Genomic DNA, 23,151 nt, shown 5'->3' on the forward strand with positions numbered 1-23,151 from the left:
AAATATCCTTCTCACCCTCTTTGGTATCCAACTTGTCATAAACCTTCTTATATACCTTATCCCTCGCGTTCCGAACTACTTTTTTTAGCTTCCTTCTTCGCTATCATATACTTCTCCAAATTCTCATTATCACAGCTTCTACTTAGATTTCTATAACACTCTCTTTTAACCTTAATAGCTAATTTGACATCCCCGTTCCACCACGATGTATCCTTACCTAGCGGTGCACCGCCTTTAGACTCACCCAATACCTCCTTAACCACCTTTCTCATGCCACCCGCTATCTTATTTCACATAGATTCTGAATCCTCCTCAAGACACCAATCAACTTCCTTAACTATCCGCTCTACAAACATTCCTTGTTTAGCTCCTTTCAGTGCCCACCACTTAATTCTAGGATCTATCCTATATCTATCCCTTTTACATTTTCTTAAAAAAATTAATATTATATATGCCACATTTTCCCAAGATTCGCAGAAAAAAAAACTTTCAACTTCATCACAAAACTTCCATTCAACAAGAAGATACGAACACCAAAGATTTGTGACATTGGGTGAGACCAATCTTTTTTTTTATCGGCAAGCTGGGGTTATAGGCAGAACCCCACCAGTTACACAACATACCATTGGGTTTTGAACTTGCAACGTCCCAACACATGATGACGTTAAGTAACAGTAACAGCTCCTACCAAACAAGCGGAGCCTCCAAAAAATGACAACAAAATAAAGGAAACAATGATAACAGATTAGGTAAATATGCATATGCACACATGTACACACCAGGCGAAGCAACTAGTTCGCAGTACCACCGAGATCCGAACATTCACCTCAAAGAGTGCAGATGACACCATCCCCTCCCTGGACCATTGCCACTTTCCAATGTTTACCATTTCAAGGTATCCAACACAACCGCAGAAGAGGAATATAGCCGAAGAGCTACCCTGCATATGCTCACAATGCTACAAACAAGAAAGAACAGTACTACCTTTTTCGAAGCCAAACCCCTCAGATTGATTCTCAGATCATGTTCCCTCATAAACCTCTGAACTGCATGGCCCACCATCACCAACCATGACCCCATACCACACACCACCATCCTCACAGCATCCATGGCACCACCAACTTGAAGGTCATTGGTGCTCACATCCAAATACCTCCATCCCCTCCCTGTACCCATGCCATTCTGCCATCCACATGTTGCATCCCTTCTGCCTTGCTGATCAAGCCCAAGAAGGTCGTTCGCCCAATATGACAAGCGAATGAGAATCCTCACCAACCATGCCACCTCGCCCTCGGTTATCGGCCTCTTCATCCAGTCACCCTTGTATTTTACATCCTCCCATGTGCATTTGCCTACACCCGGGTGCTTTGGGGTGAATACCTCATCTCGGGCTTGCGCAATGTTGATTGGCTCAGGTATTGCTGACCTGAGTTTTTCAGCAGGGCCAAACAGTGTGGTGACTAGAGACTTCAGAGAGTCAAGATCTTGGAGGCACCGCAACCGTTTGTCCCCACCGATAGATTGGACATCAGTTTCAGCCCTCAAGATAAGTAGCTGCAACAGGCATCATAAGAAAAAAAAATGACAGTCAATCCTCAAACTGAGTTGAATATCAATAAAATCATGCAAGATAGGCTTCAATCAGTTCCACTCAGAAAGATTCCACACACATGTTTTATAAATTAACCTACACTATCAATCACATTGATCAAGGGCACAGTTCGAAAAACTTATCTAATGGGATCCAGGAATCATGTCTGATACGAACCACAGTTTCCACCTAAAACACATTCAAGGCTAGATTCTAACCCTTCTATCATTATTTTTCGAAACTGTAGGCATAAGTGCAGAAGGTAAATCCATTGAGGCCATGTCTAGGTAATACAACCTCTCTCTCTCTCTCTCTCTCTCTCTCTCTCTCTCTCTCTCTCTCTCTCTCTCTCTCTCTCTCTCACCTCCTCATACAAAGCTAGCAAGACTAGTTTAACCTTGCTTATGAATCTACATCAACTAGGATAAAAACGATTAAACACCAAACTGTAATTTCCTCGGCAAGGTGCTGGATGTCAAGTTGACTATGACGCTTAGAGCCAAAAGCAATAAGTTAAAACTACTACAAATACTTGAGAAATCTTCAGAAACACAAATGGGAAAATGGGGAGCAGCCTGAGTCATGATACTAAGTTACTAACCAAAGACATGATGGAACCAATAGCTATTATATTTTGTCCAACATCCCCAACCACAAGCACCAACTCTATAGGAAATAATAAGAAATATGTATACAACATAAAACCAATCAACAATAAGCAATAGACAAATAATATGTTGAACACTCTAAAGCAATTATATTACAACAACAAACAACAACAACAACAACTACGCCTTCATCCCAAAACAATTGGGGTCAGCGATATGAACCAAAAAAGAAATTCATTTTGGGTCTTCCACATGAATCCTTTTCCTCCAATCATTTCTATCCAACGCCATGTCCTCGGTGAGGTTCAAAGCATTCATATCCTTTCCTATCATCTCCATCCAAGTCTTCCTAGGCCTACCCCGACCTCTTTTAACTAATATATTTTCCCATTTCTCCAACCTTCTAACTGGAGCATCATTAGGCCTTCGCCGAATATGTCCAAACCACCGTAAACGATTCTCTCGCATCTTATTTTCAATGGGTGCAACACCTACCTTCTTACGTATCTCTTCGTTCCGAATCTTATCTTTTATTGTATTTCCACACATCCATCTAAGCATCCGCATCTCAGCTACACTCATTTTTTTAATATGATTTCTCTTGGCAGCCCAACATTCCGTACCATATAGTAAAGCGGGTCTAATAGTCGTCCTATAAAACTTTCCCTTCAACCGCAATGGCATTCTACGATCGCACAGCACTCCAGTAGCACTTTTCCATTTCATCCACCCAACCTTTATCCTATGATTTACATCTCCATCAATTTCTCCATACTTTTGAATGATGGATCCCAAATATTTGAAATAATCATTCACCGGTATATCTTGCTCACCAAGCTTCACTACACTCCCATCACTACTTCGTTGCTTACTAAACCGACATTCCATATATTCAGTCTTACTCTTACTCAACTTAAAACCTCTAGCTTCCAATGTCTGTCTCCATAATTCTAACTTAGCATTAACCCCAGCTCTAGACTCATTAATCAAAACAATATCATCAGCAAACAACATACACCACTGTACATTTTCTTGAATTGATCTCGTAAGCTCATCCATCACTATCGCAAATAGGAAAGGGCTTAAAGCAGATCCTTGATGTAACCCAACCGTTATCGGGAAATTGGTTGTCACCCCTCCACAAGTGCGGACATTGGTTACTACTCCTTCATACATATCTTTAATTATACTAATGTACTTGAGAGAAACACCTTTCTTCATCATTGTCCACCAGAGAACGTCCCTAGGTACTCTATCGTATGCCTTCTCTAAATCAATAAAAACCATATGCAAATCTTTGTTCCTCTCTCTATATCTTTCAATAAGTTGTCTAAGAAGATGTATAGCTTCCATAGTTGATCTTCCAGGCATAAAACCAAATTGATTCTCCGATATCATGACAACCTTCCTCAACCTAGACTCAATCACCCTCTCCCAAAGTTTCATAGTATGACTCATGCGTTTTATACCACGATAGTTTGTGCAATCTTGTATATCACCCTTATTCTTATATAAAGGCACCAAAGTACTCTTCCTCCACTCATTAGGCATCTTATTTGTTCGCCAAATCAAGTTAAAAAGATTTGTCAACCATTCTAAACCTTTCTCTCCCAAGCATTTCCAAGCCTCGATAGGTATACCATTTGGGCCAACTGCCCTTCTTGATTTCATTTTCTTCAAAGCCTCTGCAATTTCTTTCTTTTGAATCTTGCGCATGAAGTCACGATTTATCTCATGAAAAGGAATGGAGAAGTCTCCAAGATCTTGAGCATGACTATCATTAAATAGCTTATCAAAATAATCTTTTCATCTCTCCTTAATCTCCTCATCTTTGACTAAAACCCTTTGCGTTTCATCTTTGATACATCTAACCATACCCAAATCCTTCGATTTCCTATCTCTCATCTTTGCAAGCCTATAAATATCCTTCTCGCCTTCTTTGGTATCCAACTTGTCATAAACCTCCTTATATACCTTAGCCCTCGCGTTTCGAACAACTTTTTTAGCTTCCTTCTTTGCTATCATATACTTCTCCAAATTCTCATTATCACGACTCTTACTTAGATTTCTATAACACTCTCTTTTAACCTTAATAGCTAATTTGACATCCTCGTTCCACCATGATGTATCCTTACCTAGTGGTGCACCGCCTTTAGACTCACCCAATACCTCCTTAGCTACTTTTCTCATACCACCCGCTATCTTATTCCACATTGATTCTGAATCCTCCTCGAGACACCAATCAACTTCCTTAACTACCTGCTCTACAAACATTCCTTGTTTAGCTCCTTTCAGTGCCCACCACTTAATTCTAGGATCTATCCTATGTCTATCCCTTTTGCGGCATTGTCTAATTCTAAGATCTAAAATTAAGACTCTATGTTGTGTAGCTACACTTTCTCCTGGTATAACCTTACAATCGATGCAACAACCCCTATCTCTCTTTCTAAGTAGGAAAAAATCTATCTGACTCGTATTAACCCCACTTTTAAATGTTACTAGGTGAGACTCCCTCTTCCTAAACCAAGTGTTTGCTAAGATCATATCATAGGACAAACAAAAATCTAAAATCCTTTCTCCACTTTCATTTCTTTCTCCTATACCATAGCCTCCATGGATATTCTCAAATCCATCCCTACTAATGCCTACATGTCCATTAAGGTCACCGCCGATGAAAAGCTTTTCTCCATAAGATGTCTCTTGTACTACTCCATCTAAATCTTCCCAAAATTGATGCTTAATGGAATCATCTAAACCTACTTGAGGTGCATAAACACTAATAATATTAATAATATCCGTACCTAATACTAATTTAATAAGTAAAATTCTATCACCCTTCCTACGGACCTCAACTACATTATCTATAAACTGACGACTCATAACAATCCCTACTCCATTCCTATTCCTATTTATTCATGTATACCAAATCTTATATCCCCAAGGTTCTATCACTTTAGCTTTCTCACCTACCCATTTGGTCGCTTGAAGACATAAAATATCAATCTTTCTCCTACACATAACATCTACTAACTCTACCAACTTACCAGTTAAAGACCCTATGTTCCAAGTGGCTAACCTAATTTTATGGTCTTGGACTAACTTCTTTACCCCCACCCGTCCAACAAAGTGAGGGAACCCTTGCCTATTTGACACCACACCCGGGCGCCGGTGTGACGCGTCGCTTCTGGGCGACGACCTAGCAACCCTTGCACATTACGTAACACAAATAATGTCTTCTTTTTCTTCTTAACAATAGACATAGTACAAGCAATGGACAAATAACATGTCTTCTCCTTCTTCTCGAAGAAGAAAACAAATGATGTCTTCAAAAAAAAACTTAGGCTCTAGAAAAAGCCTAGGCGGTCGCAGCCTAGGCAGTAATATAGGGCCCCACTGCCCAAACCTGGTCAACCCAGGCGGTGGGGCTGCACCTAGGTCCTAGGCGGCGCCTTTGACAATGGCTGGACCAACCAATATGACAGCCAAAACATTCAACATGAGTATATTTGCTCTAAGACACAACCGCAATTGCATGCAAACACATGCCTTGCAGTGCAGCAAGTGCCCCGTGCAAATCATACTACTAACGAATATGGGCCTACAAGTTGATGCAATGGCTTATCAAGACCAAAGAGCTAAGTAACATTTTACAGGTTTCATCAAGGTAGCAGACAATCAGGATGTGCAAACTCCATGACAGCATGCTAGCCAAGAAAATGCAATAATCCACTGTGTTAAAAGATTGTAATGTTATATATATATATATATATATATATATATATATATATATATATATATATATATATATATTAGGTATTTGTAATAGGTAATACCCTGTAGGGATATTTTGGTCATTTGACCTTGTAATAGAATCTGCCATTAGGGGCAGAACTGTCCTCTTATGTCCTTTTTTTTGTATTTTCTTATCTGTTTTTTTTTCTTCTATTTGTATTTTGTATTTTGTTGGTATTGTCAAGGATATTTTTGTCCCTGTGACCATTGGGGGGCTCCCAAACGGCTAGAAATCTAGCTGTTGAAAGCTCCCCAACAGCTAGTTTTTTGTGTATCAATATGGGGCTATGGCCCCCTTGTAGCATTTTGTGTGCATTCTTTACATAATAAAACCATTGTTTTTATGTGTGCTCGCTTGGCCCTTAGTGGTTATTTTTGTTTGAACCCATATTTGGGTTTGTGATTTGTGAGATCTTTGTTTCATTACACACCGATCCCATCCCCATAATGAAATTGAAGGGTAAAAGAAAAACTTGAATTTTGAAGTTCAAACTCCAAATATTTTAATAAATGTAAAAGATTAGGTGTCAATGACAGAAGAATACACAATAATCTACTAGAAATGCAAAATAATCAAATTACTTCAATCAACATATACGTTGTTGCAAGCACGCATGAAAACAGTATACTATTGAAGTTTGAGCACAACAGCCTAGGACGGGGACTGGGTACTCGTGCAGCAGGGATCAGATCATAGGTGTGTTGGAAAAGAGTTTCTGCCTGTTGGAAAAATGAAAAGTCACCAAAGAAACAACAAATCAACAAGCAAGCAAATGAGAAAAATCCCTAGCTGTCTAGACCATTCCATTCCCACCCTACAAAGGCCAACTGAATACATACCCAACTAAATGGAAAACTATTTGAATTGATCAACACACATAATTCAGTTTTCCACCTAAAGCTTCAATTATCGTATCAAGCCAAGCCGCCCATCCATTATTATTCATTCCACACCAAAATGACAACCCAGCCAAAACGCTCCACCATCACCTTCCTACCAATTTTCAATTTCACATCTCATCAATCTAGTTGAAATTTGTAAAGTAATTTACATGAACCCCTCGATCAGAAAAGAGGGAACACAAACGCATGAAGACCAATTCTGCAAGAGAGACAACAAACATGACAACCAAGGATCATCAACTTGAACATTCTCAATGGTATGCGATTTATGAGGAAGCCAACCATGCAAAAGTTTTCACCCTAAGGGACGGTCCAAACCCTAAATTGTTTTCTTCAGAAACCAACTGGCGGCCCCACAATGTCTGCCCCAAAAAAGAATAGCAACAAGGATTGACCAAGGAAGAACCATGAATGCCACTTTATGACATGATGCATCACAAAGAAGATAGAACCACCGGACTGGCGGCATCGATCCACCACTGACTTGCAATAGAACTAATACTCGTCCACAAAGCAATAAGTGCCTCTAGCACACGTAACCAAACTGCTAAATCAGCCAACATGCAGGTCCCTATGAGCCAACAAACTCTTTCAGAAAAGGCTACTCACTCTACATGTTTGTTGTGCATACCAACACTTTGTGAATGTATGGACAACCCACAACAATCCCTTCAGGTGAAAGTTTCTAAGGTTTATCTAGATTAATTATGAATAGGAACAACTAAGGTTGGAATCTTTTTACAGAAAATACCAAACAGACTCCAGCTGAGGTTTGGCATGACTTCATGATTAAAGCAGCCAAAGGTATCTAGGTTTAGTTGTTCATGAGACACATTGTCCTTAAAGGTGTATTAGGCATTGGAAATTCCGCCAAATTTTAGGCCACTTGTAGGGTTGCACAATGAGCCGAGCTAGCTCGAGCTCGACTCATTTAAACCTGGCTCGAACTCGTCCGAGCAAGTAAACGAGCCGAGCTCGATCGTGCATTAGAGTTCAATTAAGCTTGATGAGCCCGATTAAGCTCGACAAATAAAGTCATATTAGTGGCTAGTTTTTAGGATATGTAAATATTTTGTTGAATAATAAGCACAAAATGAGGTTACACTCAAGTGGGTAGGGTGTTGCTCGTTTATGTATGAGATTTGGGGTTCAAATCCTGTCCTCTATGCAGGCATTTCCATCTTTTTTAAATAAATAAATTTGACTCTGTTGAGACTAAGAGGCTTTTAGTAACATCTTTTAGTCTCAACAGACTCAAGCCAAGCCGAGCTAGGCTCGAGCTCAAACCTGGGCCGAGTTTGTACACAAAGCATTCAAGCTCGGCTCCACTCAAGCCCGGCTTGTGTGCACCCCTAGCCACTTGCTAACATCAATAACAAATGAAGCATGAAAGGACTACTAATTAGGGCGCCCTCACGAAGACTGAAGACTTACTAAAACACAAACCAATCAAATGAATCAAATAACATAGCTAACATAATATATATGGAAGGGGCAAGATGCAACCAACATTATGTGATACACCTATGGCATGACATAAACCATTGGATCAGATTTAATTTTCCAAAGTTAGATGCTCATAAATAGTAACTTACTCATCAAATATCATTTATGAACTACCTCATGCATGGCAACTCGTTTATAACCATCATTTATGAGTTACCACTTATGAAGGCCATCAAATCTGTCCAAGAATAGAGTCCCAAGAGTGCAGTCTGCTCAAAGTTTGCACCATCTTCAAGGAACAAGGTCCACTTTGTAAAATAATATGTAATAACCTAGGCTAACTAGGAATTATCCTTTTCTTTATTTTAGTTAGAATAGGACTTATTTTTCTATTTTTTACATTTTTAGCCTTTTGACTAGTCAACTTTTTGACTTAAGTCAAAAAGCAAAGAGTCGTTGGACTCCCAACGACTCTATTTAGAGCTCCCAAACGACTCTATTTAGAGCCGTTGGGAGCCCAACGACTCCCTCATCTAGCCTCTTACTATGTGTATAAATATGGGGCTTTGCCCCCCTTACAATTTATGTATTTCTTGAGGGTGATTCTCAATCAATAAAATATATTTTTTCTCTCGATGTGGCATACTCTTTTTTGGGTATTTTGTATGAACCTTAGTGGTTCTTGTGAGTGATCTTTGATTGGAGCTATTTGAAGTTTCGATTGGTGGTGATACAAGGATGCATCTTCTTACATAGTATCAGAGCTCGGAGACCAAGCTAAGTTTGTAATGAAATGGTGGTCTTCAACAAATGCAGAAATAACTCACAAACAAGTGTCTATTGGAGACACTACAAGCATGACCCTTGAAAGGGTATAAAAGGAAGAACACTTGAAAAATAAATAATACTGTATTCATGAACAAAATGCTTAAGAAGCATGGTTGTTTTACATTGAAGGGGTTCACCCCTATATATACAACAAAGTGGAAGAGAGAGGAGAGCTCATTTTGAGCTCTCCAAAAGAGACGTTGGATTCCAACGTCTCTTAATATAGCTGTTGGACTAGAGTCCAACAGCATTTATTATAGTTGTTGGACTACAGTCCAACAGCTATTTGCACAGTCAAGTTCCAACAAGAACTTGACTGGATCAAATATCTAGTTTCTATTGAACTAGATGCTAAAAAAGAAAATAAAGAAAAATAAAAAAAAAATAATAAAAGAAAATATAATAATATTAAATAATATATATATATATATTACAGTTTACATTTTAACAAAGTTTTGGTGGTGCATCGGGAAATGTGTCATTCAAAGTTTGAAAAAGAAGTGAAGTTTTTTTTCAAGTGTGTGAAATCATGATCGTGTAAAAGCTTGAAAGCTTGGAGGAGCACTCGTACTCATTATCCGTGGTGGAGTACTAACTATCCTCACTTTCATCTCTCCTCTTCTTCTCTATTCTTTTTCTTTCTTCCCTTCTTTATTTTTCGTCTCAAGCCTTGTAAAATGGATGACAATGATAATGTCACCATTAAACCCATTAAGCTCAACGATTCAAACCAAAGTTACCGGAAGCTTCTTAGGTAGGTGGGAAGCTCGCTTCCGAAAACTCGCTTCGGAAGCGCGATACTCCTCACTTTTGAAACTTCATAGGAAGCTCGATTCACCCACGCTTCTTCTATGCTTCTCATGCACATGGTCTATGCATAGTATACGCTTTTCTCTTCATCTTTTTCATGTATTTTTTCTCACGCTTTCACTCACTTTTCATGTACTTTCTTTAAATTGGTAACCATCATTTTAGATTTTAACAAAAATTGAACTCTTTTACAGAAAAATCATGAAATATAAGAACGATCAATTTTATTTTAGTTTGTAATTGTTTCTTGTTTGATTCCATATTGCTTCATTCTGTATTCATATTTTGCTTTTAAATTGAAACTTCGCTTCCCGCTTCGTATAAATTTTAAAATGCCTCGCTTCTCGGTTCCGCTTCCTAGTTTGGCAACCTTGATTCAAACTATGTTACATGGGCTTCAATTATGAAGCACCTTATATGGGGAAAGGGGTTGTGGGGATTAGTGGATGAAACCGATTTAGAACCTAAGTTAATCATTACGAAGGTGAGAAAGAAATACCTCTTACGGGGGTTGAGAAAAACAAAGTCATTACGACTTATGAAAAAAGCAGAAGGAATGGATAATGGGACATGCCAAGATTATGTCTTGGCTCATTAGTAGTGTAGATATCAAAAAATGTTCAAGTCTTGCAAAATTTGAACATGCAAATGATGCATGAGATTATCTTAAGAGAATTTATTCTCTTAAAGACATTGCACATAGTATAATTTACAAGACAATGTATGAAATATTGTTCAAGGGGACAAGAGCAATAGAGAGTACTATAATAGCTTGTCCGAATTATTGGAAGAGTTGGTTCTTCTTGAACCGAAGTGGCATTGTCTTCGTCAAAACCAAATAAATACGAAGCATTTTTTCCAATTTATTAGTGGATTAAGATCGAAATTTGAATCAACCAAATCCATTCTTCTTAATCGAGGGAAGGTTCCTTCAACATAACACACAATAGAAGAATTAAACATGGCAAAGAATAGGCCGAAGAAGAGAATCTCCAAGTGTGATGATGACTCGGTTCTAGCCGAGTCTAGACCAAGAAACTATATTCGTACCTATAAACCTCCACACTATGGGAGGACAAATGATGAGAAACAAGAAAATGAATTTGCGATAAAGAAAGTTATTACTATTGTTGTGAACCGGAACATGTGAAAACTTATTGTCCGAAATTGAAAAACTCTACGAGAAGAAGGTTGCCTTTATAGGACCTCCACAAGAATCAAGTGAACCATCCATTAGAAGCATGTCCTTAACACAATTAGTGGAGGCACTTCAACCTCTACCCAAAGAGGCATCTTTATTCACTAGAACCGCAGTCTCTTTCATCGGCATCTCGGATCCCGGTAAATCTTTTTGGCTCCTTGACTCAGGTGCCTCTTTTCATATGACAAGAAACATTGATATGTTATCTGAATGTCATAACTCAAGTGGATCAAATGTTTTTACCGCCGATGGAGCATCTCTTGAAATCAAAGGAATAAAAAAATTTGAAAATATTTTTCAAAACGCAAAAAGATTTTGTATTCCACAAATTAGATATATTCCTAAACTTAACCTAAATCTTTTATTTGTCTCTCAAGTATCTGACCATGGATGTAATGTTTTCTTCTCTTCTCGTGGTTGTTGATGAAAGATTTACACCGCAGCCCTATTCTGCAGAAAATAAGAGAAGAAGATAAGAGAGAGAGACTTGCAAGAAAAAGGGAGGAGGTTGCACACATTAACCCCTCTCAACCCTAACATGATTACTTATATAACATGATTTACAATATGTGAATATTACAGAATGCCACTGATTAATGAAAAGAATATAGCACATGCTGAAAACCAATATAAGTGAGCAGTTTGGATCTATCCGACGTTTGGATCTGGACCCAAACGTTCTCATACTCGATGCACGACCTCTTACCACCCTCCCTCAAGTTGTACATGGTCCTGGACCATGAACAACTTGCTCTTGAGAAACTAAAATTGATGTTTCGTTAATCCCTTAGTGAGAAGATCTGCAACTGGTTCTTTTGTACAAACATACAGTGGTTGGATTTCCTTAGTCTCCACCTTGTCCGATAAAATGTTGGTCTATCTCAATATGTTTTGTGCGACTGTGATGAATAGGATTAAAAGCAATGTTAATGGCACTTTGATTATCCACCATTAACACTGAATCCTTGACCTTTTCTCCAAGATCCTCAAGTAGACGTCCAATCCAAGTCACTTCGGCAGTACCGGCTGCCATAGATTGATACTCAGCTTTCGTGCTAGATCGTGCCACAGCTTTCTGTTAAATTATGTATATATAAATATATATCTATACATATACTTATATATATACATACATATATATATAAGTATATGTATATATATATATACATATTTTTAATTCCTTTGTTTTTCTTGTACCCCAAAAACCCAATAGGGGTATTTTGGTAAATCACCATGTAATCTTTTTCTTTTTTTGTATTTTTTCTTTTTCTTTTTTCTTTTTTGCTTTTTCTTTCTTTTTTTCATATTGTAAAGACCACAATGGGCCCCACTCATCTAGTCGTTGGGGCACAAACGATCATATTTATGACCATTGGGGCTCCCAACGACTAGATGGGAGCCCCCTTGTGGTCCCTCCTCTTTAGCATCCTCCTCTATAAATAGAGGAGGTTCTCCCTTGTATCGTTATGGGTTTTTCACCCTTCTTCACTCTTCAATAATATCAATCTTATGCCTTATAGGCATTTTACCCCTTAGTGGGTTATGTTTGCACTTTTAGTGCTTGTGTTATTGGCTCCTTTAAAGAGTTTGTTGTATTATTGGTGTTTCCGCTATTTTCATTACACTTTCTGTTTGCGACTACTCCATGACACAAGATTTTGCCCAATGAATATGCAATAACCAAATGTAGACCTCCTCTCATCAGGGTCTCCTGCCCAATCTGCATCTATATAAGTAATAAGCTTATGTCATGTCCTACCTTCCTCACTCTTATGATAGATAAGACCATCTCCCATTGTTCCCTTCAGATAATGTAATATCCTTTTAACTGCATCCATATGAGTCTCTCTTGGATCATGCATAAACTGAGAGACCTGATTAACAGCATAAACAATATCAGGCCTAGTAAACATAAGATACTGTAAAGCCCCAACAATACTTCGGTATCTAGTGGGATCGATGCATAAATCTCCATCATATGCACTTAATCGCTGGTTTAAAACACTAGGAGTCCGAACAGGTTTACAATCTGTCATACCTGTTTTATTCAACAAATCAAGAGTGTATTTTTGTTGCAGCAGAATAAGATAGTTGGTATGTCTGTCAACGTCTACCCGAAGAAAGTATCGAAGGTCTCCAAGCTCCTTCATTTTAAAAAATTTCATTAGAAGAGTCTTCACTTCCTCTATATGTTTCTCTCAACTCCCAGTGATGACAATATCATCAACATATATGAGCAATAAAGTGATTACGTTTTCACTTTTGAAAATAAAGAGGGAGTAATCTAGGGCACACCTGCGAAATCCACATTCTTGGATTTTGAGAGAAAAACTGTCAAACCACGATCTCGAGGCTTGTTTGAGACCATAGAGAGATTTCTGCAATTTACAAACCCATAGTCGAGGATCGCTTTCTACATATCCACGAGGTTGTTCCATGTATACTTCTTCCTTTAGGTCACCATGAAAGAATGTGTTTTTAACATCCATTTGACTTAATTTCCACCCATGTTCTACAGCCAAAGATATTACTACTCGAATAGTGCCCATTTTAACCACAGGACTGAATGTCTCATCGTAGTCCTCACCAAACTGTTGTGTAAATCCTTAGGCCACGAGTCTCGCCTTATAACGCTCAATGCTCTCATTGGGTTTATATTTTATTTTATAAACCCACTTGGAGCCTACTATATTCTTTCCTTGAGGCCTAGGAACAATTTCCTAAGTTTGACATTCACGAAGGGCATCCATTTCTTCATTCATTGCCTCTATCCATTTTCGGGATTGAGATGATTGCTCAAAGAAAACGTGTTCATCTTGCTTTGCAGCTTGAGTCATGAAAAGTTTAAAATCCAAAGAGAAGTTTTTTTAGCTTACCCATCTATGTATGGGATGTCGTGTCCTCCCATATCTCCTATTTTGTTGTTGTTCTTGACTCCTATTATTAACACTTTCAGAACTCCTACTCCCTTCTTGTCGAGTGTATACAAATCCTGAAAAACGATGAGGCATCGCGTCATCCTTTCCCTCTGCATTAGATTGCAAATCTTTTATATCATCCGAAGGACAGCATAATGAATTGTTGATCTCATTTCCATAAGTGTTCTCGGCGAATAATTCAACACTCATCCATGGATCATACACTTCAACTAATTGTGAAGGTTCTACAGACGTACCAAAATTTTTTTCATCAAACACAACGCTTCTAGAGATTTTGATCCGCCGGGCTGCGGGATCATAACACCTAAACCCCTTATACTCATCTGCATATCCATCAAAATTTGCACTAAACAACTTTGTCATGAAATTTATTCATCAATGAAGCATCAATATGGACATAACATATACTTCCAAACACTCATAGTTCACTGGAATCAGGATGACGCACAAACAAAGTGTCATATGGAGATTTGAGCTCCAAGAGTGACATGGGTAAACGATTTATTATGTGAACAGTTGTATGAAAAGTTGTTGTCCACAATGATGTGAGCACATTACTATCATATCATGCATCATGCTCATGGTTGTTTCAACAATATGTCGATGTTTACGTTCGGCAACTCCATTCTGCTGAGGAGTGTAGGGACAGGAAAGTTGCCGAGTTATTCCAATATCTCGTAGAAAAGCAATAAAGTCATCTGAATAATATCCCCCCCCCACCCCACCATCACATTGGAAGTGCTCAACTTTAGACGAGAATTGTGTTTAAATCATTGCATGAAATTCTCGAAATAATTGGAACACTTGTGATTTATGCCTCATGAAGTAAATCCAAGTATATCGAGAGTAGGAATCAATAAACAAGACATAATATCGAGAACCAGATAAAGAATCAATGGGAGCTGCTCCTCATACATCAGAACATATAAGTTCAAAAGGTTCAGAAGCCCTTTTATTCAGAGCATTGAAAGGAAGCACATGACTTTTGCAAAGTTCACAACTTGGACACTTCTTGACATTTAAAACAGTAGACAAACTGGACATTGGAATAAGACTCTGTGACACAAGCTTTTCAATAAAAACACGACAAAAATGACCCAACCGACCATGCCATAAATCTGGCTTATTACATCGAAGAGAATTATCAACATCCGACTAAAGACGAACTATGAACTGATGACCAAGAAGACGAAGGATGACTTGGCTCCAAGGCTAACTCCAATGAAGACGATGAAGGACTGACAGGAGGCTCCTTGAAGACATACATGTTTCCTTGTCGCTCTCCCTTAGCGAACGTCATCTTCGTTTGAAGATCCTTGACATACACAGAGGGAGTGAATTCGACAGAAGAATTTGTATCGTCAACAAGTTTAGAAATTGAAATAATATTATTTTTAATATTTGGAGCAATGACAACATTAGACAAAGACAAAGAAGAAGATGACATAGGAATGTGTGCACTACCAATGTGAGTAATGGGGTAAGTTTTTTCATCACCAGTGACAATATTCCCTCTACCGAAATAAGGTGATAGACTAGACAGTTTACCTGCATTTCCCGTCACGTATGTGGCTGCCCCTGAATCAACATACCATTCCCCTTCTTCGTTTTGCTTGATCGTCATGTTTGCCAGTGCAATCATTAGCAACTGTTGTATATTATCTGGTGAGGCCCTTTGGCTCTGCCCTATCAGTATATTCTATGCTTTGTTTCCTTTATCCTTGTTTTGGGGATTTAACCAACAGTTTGCTTTTACGTGACCCTTTTTGTTACACTGAAAACAGGTAGGAACTCTTTTCTGACCCCCTAACTGAAACCCTTCTGGAGTACTAGGTGTAAGAATAATGCCACGACCCCCTTGTCCAAACCGACCACGCCATCTTCCTCCTTGATATCCTGCATTTCCACGTCCATGTCCAGTTAATGTGTCCATAGCCAACACATTATGTGAATTCCCACCTTGGTCAGGTGTTGCTTCATACTCATCTCATGTTGTAATAGCTTGGCTTGTAGCTCTCCAAAAGTAGGCAACACAGGTAAGACCTCAAGAGCTATAGTGAAGGCGTAATACTTTGGTCCAAGTCCACTAAGAGTTTGTTGAACCTTTTTTTTATCTGAAATCACACTTCCAGCTATACCCAACTGATCTGAGATGGTCTTAACACGATTGAGATACTCCATAATTGGCATCGATCCCTTACTTAGATTCTGAAATTCCTTCTTCAAGTAACCCGAGCCTCTGATATTTGAGACTATGTATGTGCAAGCGTTGCCCATAATTGTTCTGTTGTGAGGCCATCTGTGATGGAGATTAACACTTCTTGAGAAAGAGTGGAGGTGAAGTAAGCAACCACACACTGATTCTGTTTCATCCATGTAGTATATTCTGGATTGCTAATCTGCTTAGAAGAAATTGTCTCTCCTTTCTCATTCTCAATTTCCTGCAAAATAAACTGTGATGGGGTCGGTGTAGAACCATCTAGATGCCCAAAGAGATCTTGGCTCCTTATGAAAGGAGTGATTTGTATTTTCCAAGTCAGGTAATTAGAATGGTTAAGTTTTTCAGAAATAAGATGGGGAAGAAAGCTCGAGGACATACCATTTTGAATAAAAGAGGAATCCATTAAAAATTGAAAGGACAAATATTCAACCAGCAACACAAACTCAAACTGAACGAGCCGTTCCAAACAATTTGTAAACCTATGCCCGTCAACCTTTTTTTTACAGTCTCAGCAGTAAAATGAACAGATCGTCTGGTCGATGTTTAGACAGGAGGCACTGATTTATGAGCATTGTAAAATTCAATTGTAAATAACTGCTCACAATAAACGAAGAACACCAATATACGTGATCTTACGTTGCTGGTTGAAAAGGCACAAAAAAACTGGTTTTGAGAAAACAGAAGACAATAGAAAAGAAGTTTTGTTGATTCAGCCTGCTAGCAAACAGAAAAAATAGGAATAGAAGGAGAATAAATCAAATATCCACGGTAGAAATATAAGCAAACAGAAATTTCATAGAATAAAGAGAGAGTATCAGATCGGAGAATAAATCAGATGTCCACAACAAAAAAAAGGGTTGAATGATTTGACGAAAGGCCCAAAACAGAAACCGATTAGATTTGACTTCAAACAAAGGCAAATCTTAATGACAGCACAGGAATATTAGGTTTCGAGAAGAAAAAAAATTATTTAAGATAAGAGCAAGAAGAAGTTGAGGTGATGAGAGAAAGAAACAACCGGAATAGAAGGAGAATGAAGAGAAACAAGTACCCACCGTTGGATTGACTAAATTAGATCTCTCTGGGCATACCTTCAGGCAAGACGGCGAACCTTGCTCTGATACCATGAAAGATTTCCACCGCAGCCCTATTATGCAGAAAATAAGAGAAGAAGAGAAGAGAGACTTGCAGGAAAAAGGGAGGAGGTTGCACACGTTAACCCCTCTCAACCCTAACATGATTACTTATATAACATGATTTACAATATATGAATATTACAGAATGCCACTGATTAATGAATAGAATATAGCACATGCTGAAAACCAATATAAGTGAGCAGTTTGCATCTATCAAACGTTTGGATCTAGACCCAAATGTTCCCATACTCGATGCACGACCTCTTAACAGCCGAGTATAGGATCATCAGTCAAGAAAGCTGATTAGGGAAGGCCATAGAGAATGAGGCATATACTACATGAATTTTTTGAAAATACCCAAGAATACATTATGTTGTAATGTTCAGAAAATGGATTTGGATCTATAGCACAAGAGACTTACGCATCCTAGTGTATCCAAGATCCAATTTTTTTCAAAGATGAAAAATTTTTGTAATTTAGAAACTTTTACATGTAAAAAATGTATTCTTGGTAAAATGAAGAGATTATCTTTTCAAGAAAGAACCTGTCTCTTCTCGACCACTTGAGTCAATACATTTGGATGTGTGGGGACCCGCACCTGTTATATCAGAAGGTGGTTTTATGTATTATGTAATTTTCATAAATGATTTTACATGACATACTTGAATATATTTTCTTAAGCATAAATCTGAAGTTTTCTCACACTTAAATATTTCATAATCTAGTCAAAAATCAATTTAAGCATAATATTTCAATCTTTCGCACAGATTCAGATGGGAGTTTTTATCAAAAGAATTTAAAAATTATTTGAATTTATACGATATTACACATCAAAGACCATGTCCATATACCCATCAACAAAATAGTTTAGTAGAAAGAAAACATAGACATATTATAGAAACAACAAGAACCTTACTTATTACACACCAAGTACCAAAGATTTTTTTGATCGAAGCCACTCTAACTGGTGCATTTTTAGGATATGCAAATCACCAAAAAAGGCTATAGATGTTTTGATCTTAAAACTAAAAAGTTATGCGTTAAGAAATGTATCTTTTTTGGAAAAAGAAAGTTTTTTTTAGAGTGAGAACTCTAAGGAAATAGACACGTATTCTTTTTTATTTAACTTAGTTTCAAAGATTGATGAAGGTGATATTGATGAAAGTCGAGAAGATCAAAATGACATGACAAGTACTAAATCACTTCGTGATAGTCAAGATTGTATTCAATACTCTAGGTGGGGTAATTTAGAACAACCATGTGCTCTCGAAAAATATACTAAAGAACAGGAATAAATACCAACAAGAGTGTCAAAAGTCCCTGAAAAATGTGTTCTATGAGTCTTTTTCACCGAAGTATGAAGCCTACATTGCCATAATACATTCCTATATAGAGCATTCTAATTATGTTGCAGCAAAGGAACAGCCTGAATGGGTCGAAGCAATGAGAGCGTAATTAAATGCCTTAGAAAAGGCGAATACCTGGACTATTCAAGATATTCCGCCAGGCAAAAAGCTCATAGTTGTCGATGGTTGTATAAAGTTAAAACCAAGAGTGACAACACTCTTGAGAGGTTTAAGGTCTGATTAGTTGCCAAAGGCTATTCCCTAGAGTATAGAATAGACTCGGAAGAGACCTTTGCGTCAATCGCTAGAATGACCACAATTAGGACCTTAATAGCTCTTGCCTCTGTAAAGAAATTACATATATATCAAATGGATGTCAAGAATGTATTTCTCAATGAAAGCTTAATTGAAAAAGTATATATAAAACCACCACCTGGCATTAATATTCCTAAAGGAAAAACTCTTCGTTTAAATAAGGTTTTGTATGGTCTTAAGCAAGCCCCAAAAGCTTGATATGACAAATTTAGTTAAGTTATTCTTGATTTTGGTTTTCAATCTTGTCTTATTGACACAGCTTTGTTTGCAAAGAATTCTGATGCAGGTATTATTATCTTTCTCTTCTATGTAGACGACATGATCATCACTGGAAGTGATAAACAAGGAGTTGACAACATTAAAAAAAATCTCAAAACAAACTTTGAAATGAGTGATTTGAGATTTTTAAAATTCTTTTTTGCTATAGAAGTTGTTTATTCCTCTAGAGGCTATTTGCTAACTCAATCTAAATTTGTTCTAAATATTGTTGACAGGTCTGGTATCTCAGATGAAAAACAGGTTTACACACCCGAAGTTGCAAATATCAAAATGAAGATTGATGATGTAGAACCACTAAAAAATCCAATACTTTACAAACAACTTGGCGGGGCATTGTCTTATCTCTCCATTACAATACCTGACATTGCGCATGTCATTCACACAATAAGCCAATTTCAGCATGCTCCTACCATTGTTCATATGGGAGTTGTTTTACGTATTATTAGATATATTAAAATCTCCATTTTTTAGAACTTTTCTTATATGCTTCTTCCTCCTAAGATTTAATTGCATATACTGATGCAGATTGGGGAAGCAATCCCAATAATCGATACTCAATTACTGATTTTTGTGTATTTTTAGGTGGTTAGCAGTTGTAGTGTTTGCCTTGAAGTCATAGCGACATTATATGTACGGAGATATATTCAAGGTCTTTTCTGACCACAAGAGTCTCAAGTATTTATTTTCTCAGAAGGAATTGAATATGAGACAACATCGTTGGCTCGAGTTTATCAAAGATTATGAGTTCACGTTGTCTTACCATTCTGGTTACGCGAACGTCGTGGCAAATGTGCTTAGTCGCAAATCGAGCGATGTTCTGGCTAGTTTTGTGTGGAGCCAGAAGTTGATCGAAGATTTTGTAGCTTGAAAGCCATTCTTTATTGGAGGCGGATCGATCAGATTGTCCGGTTTGACCATTCGATTAGAGTTTTTGCCTAAGGTTATTTAGGCACAGAAGCGAAACTCCCAGTATAAGAGGTTCGTAAATCAAGCTCGTGAAGAGGACTCAGTTTTTTGTGTTGATGACAACGGTTGTATCTGTATGAAGGATCAACTTTGGGTGCCAGATGACCCTGAGTTGAGGAAGGAGATCCTTGATGAGGCACATCTATCGAAGTACACCGTTCATCCTAGTGGTACTAAGATGTTCAAGGATCTTCAACGAAAGTATTGGTGGAACGGGACGAATCGTGAAGTCGCAGAGTATGTATCGAGGTGTTTGACTTGTTAGCAAATCAAGATCGAGCACCAACGTTCCGGAGGTTCCATGCAAAGGATCGAGATTCCTTAGTGGAAATGGGAAAAGATCACGATGGATTTCGTGGTATCAACTAAAGTCAAATACAGAGTTATGGCTACAACCACTATGGAAGTAGTCGGGCTAAGACGCTTGCTTCATGACATGAGTGTTCATAGTACAGGAGCATCGCGACTATGCTGCTATAACAAAAGTTCTATTTACATTGCCAGCAATCGGATATTCCATGAACGAACCACGCACATCGAGATGTATTGTCACTATGTACGAAAGGAATTTCTACACATCACCATTGATCTTCCCTATGTTTCTTCAGAATATCAACTGGTAAATTTCTTTACCAAATCTCTTGCAGCTCCTCGATTTTACTTTCTCTTGGACAAACTTTCGGTTATCCAATCGTAAGTTTGAGGGGAGAGTGTTAGATAATATGTAATAACCTAGGCTAACTAGGAATTATCATTTTCTTTATTTTACTTAGAATAGGACTTTTATTTTTTTATGCTTTACATTTTTAGCCTTTTGACTAGTCAACTTTTTGACTTAAGTCAAAAATCAAAGACTCATTGGACTTGCAGCGGCTCTATTTAGAGCCGTTGGGAGCCCAATAACTATCTCCTCTAGCCTCTTACTATGTGCATAAATATAGGGCTTTGCCCCCTTACAATTTATGTATTTCTTGAGGGTGATTCCCAATCAATAAAATAATTTTTTTCTCTTGTTGTTGCGTACCCTTTTCTGGGTATTTTGTACGAACCTTTGTGGTTCATGTGAGTGATCTTTGGTTGGAGCTATTTGAAGTTTTGATTGGTGGTGATACAAGGACTCATCTTCTTACGCACTTTTGCACACACGTTTGCATGCAATTGTGCATGCTTATGCATGTATATTCATTGTTAGGCAACCCCTAGTAACCATAGTTATTGAAAGCTTCTAAAAACTCTAAAGCTCACATCCCAAAAAGCTAGCTCTGAAAGTGTGAAACCACATGCTTCTTTCACACTTCTAAAACTTCAAAAGGAACTCGCTTCCAAAGAACAAAACTTGTTTTTTCCTAATATAAAATCAACTTGGGAAATATAATTCTTATTCTAAAACAACTTCCTTGAGTTCGCTACTTAGTTTTTCCCTTCAGGGGAAAGACAACTTATTAATTATTATGACAACTTATTGGTAATTGCTACTTGCACACAACTGTTACATTGTAAACAAGGATCATTATTATTTAATCTCTGAGCAGATGCTGATTTAAAAGGTGTTGGTCGTTGATTATGAAACTTTAATCCAATTGTGCTATAAGAGCAAGATGCCCTAAAGTTGAAAGCATGCACTTAGAGAGAATTAGTTCTATCAATCATTTCTGTTTAAAGTCGTCACCAAGAGGGATCAATCTAGCTATCAAAAGAATAACCATGTAAGCAAACCCCCATAGTTGAGGCTATATGCTTGTGAAATTGGTTATATGTGCATATGTCCTATCTAACAGGCTTCCCATTTTTACTGCATCAACATGCAACTTTTGGAAACGACTACATGCAGCAATTATGTATAACTCTATCTGGGCTTTTCAGCCTACACCCTTAATGATCTATTCTGTGTTGCTTTATGCTCCCTGTACTCTTGCTTAAAATTTTTCAATATATACACCCCAAGGTGCAGGGATTAGCCATACCCTAAAAAATTATTAACAAAATAATTATTTCAATGAAAAGTGAAGCCTAGTACAAATCATAAACTAAAGTCAGTAACCAATGATTCGGTATGCCAATAACAGATCCAAGCAATCTCTATAATTAACAATCAACCCAGGAGTAGACCCAAGGGGTTTGGCGTAGTGGGAAGGGGCCTAGGCTGCTAGACGAGCAGTCTAGGTTCAACTTCCATGGGCGTCACCCCCTGCACAAGCCGAAGTTTGGTGACTCCATGGGGACCCCCTGGGGTCGAGGAGTAAGCCTTCGGAGTTTGATGGTGACTGGACAGCGACTGTAAGTACGGCAGGCTGAGCCAGCGTGACTAGGTCTTTGTGCCTGGGGCAGTTTCTCTGAGTAAATATCAAAAAAAAAAAAAACAACCCATGAGTAATCAAGAATTCAATCAAGACTAGTTTTAAATGAGTGCATATCATTTATTCAAGTATTTGATTAGCATCAAAGACTTATGAACATAGACTTTAAACAACAACAACAACAACAACAACAACTACGCCTTCATCCCAAAACAATTGGGGTCAGCGATATGAACCAAAAAAGAAATTCATTTTGGGTCTTCCACATGAATCCTTTTCCTCCAATCATTTCTATCCAACGCCATGTCCTCGGTGAGGTTCAAAGCATTCATATCCTTTCCTATCATCTCCATCCAAGTCTTCCTAGGCCTACCCCTACCTCTTTTAACTAATATATTTTCCCATTTCTCCAACCTTCTAACTGGAGCATCATTAGGCCTTCGCCGAATATGTCCAAACCACCGTAAACGATT

At 38.0% G+C, this 23,151-nt stretch overlaps 1 protein-coding gene across 1 annotated transcript in view; it reads right to left on the reverse strand.

Moving 5' to 3' along the window:
* Positions 1–557: 557 nt before the first annotated feature.
* LOC149817562 (uncharacterized) overlaps positions 558–23,151 on the reverse strand; it is a 30,927-nt gene continuing 8,333 nt past the window's right edge. The window contains exon 4 of the mRNA XM_089985659.1: positions 558–1,554. Within this exon, the coding sequence (XP_089841785.1) occupies positions 883–1,554 (672 nt within the window). The 3' untranslated portion in view covers positions 558–882. The remainder of the gene's footprint in view (positions 1,555–23,151) is intronic.

Source organism: Nuphar pumila, chromosome 13 (assembly GCF_984573655.1).
Source record: "Nuphar pumila chromosome 13, dmNupPumi1.hap1.1, whole genome shotgun sequence".
Lineage (NCBI taxonomy): Eukaryota > Viridiplantae > Streptophyta > Magnoliopsida > Nymphaeales > Nymphaeaceae > Nuphar > Nuphar pumila.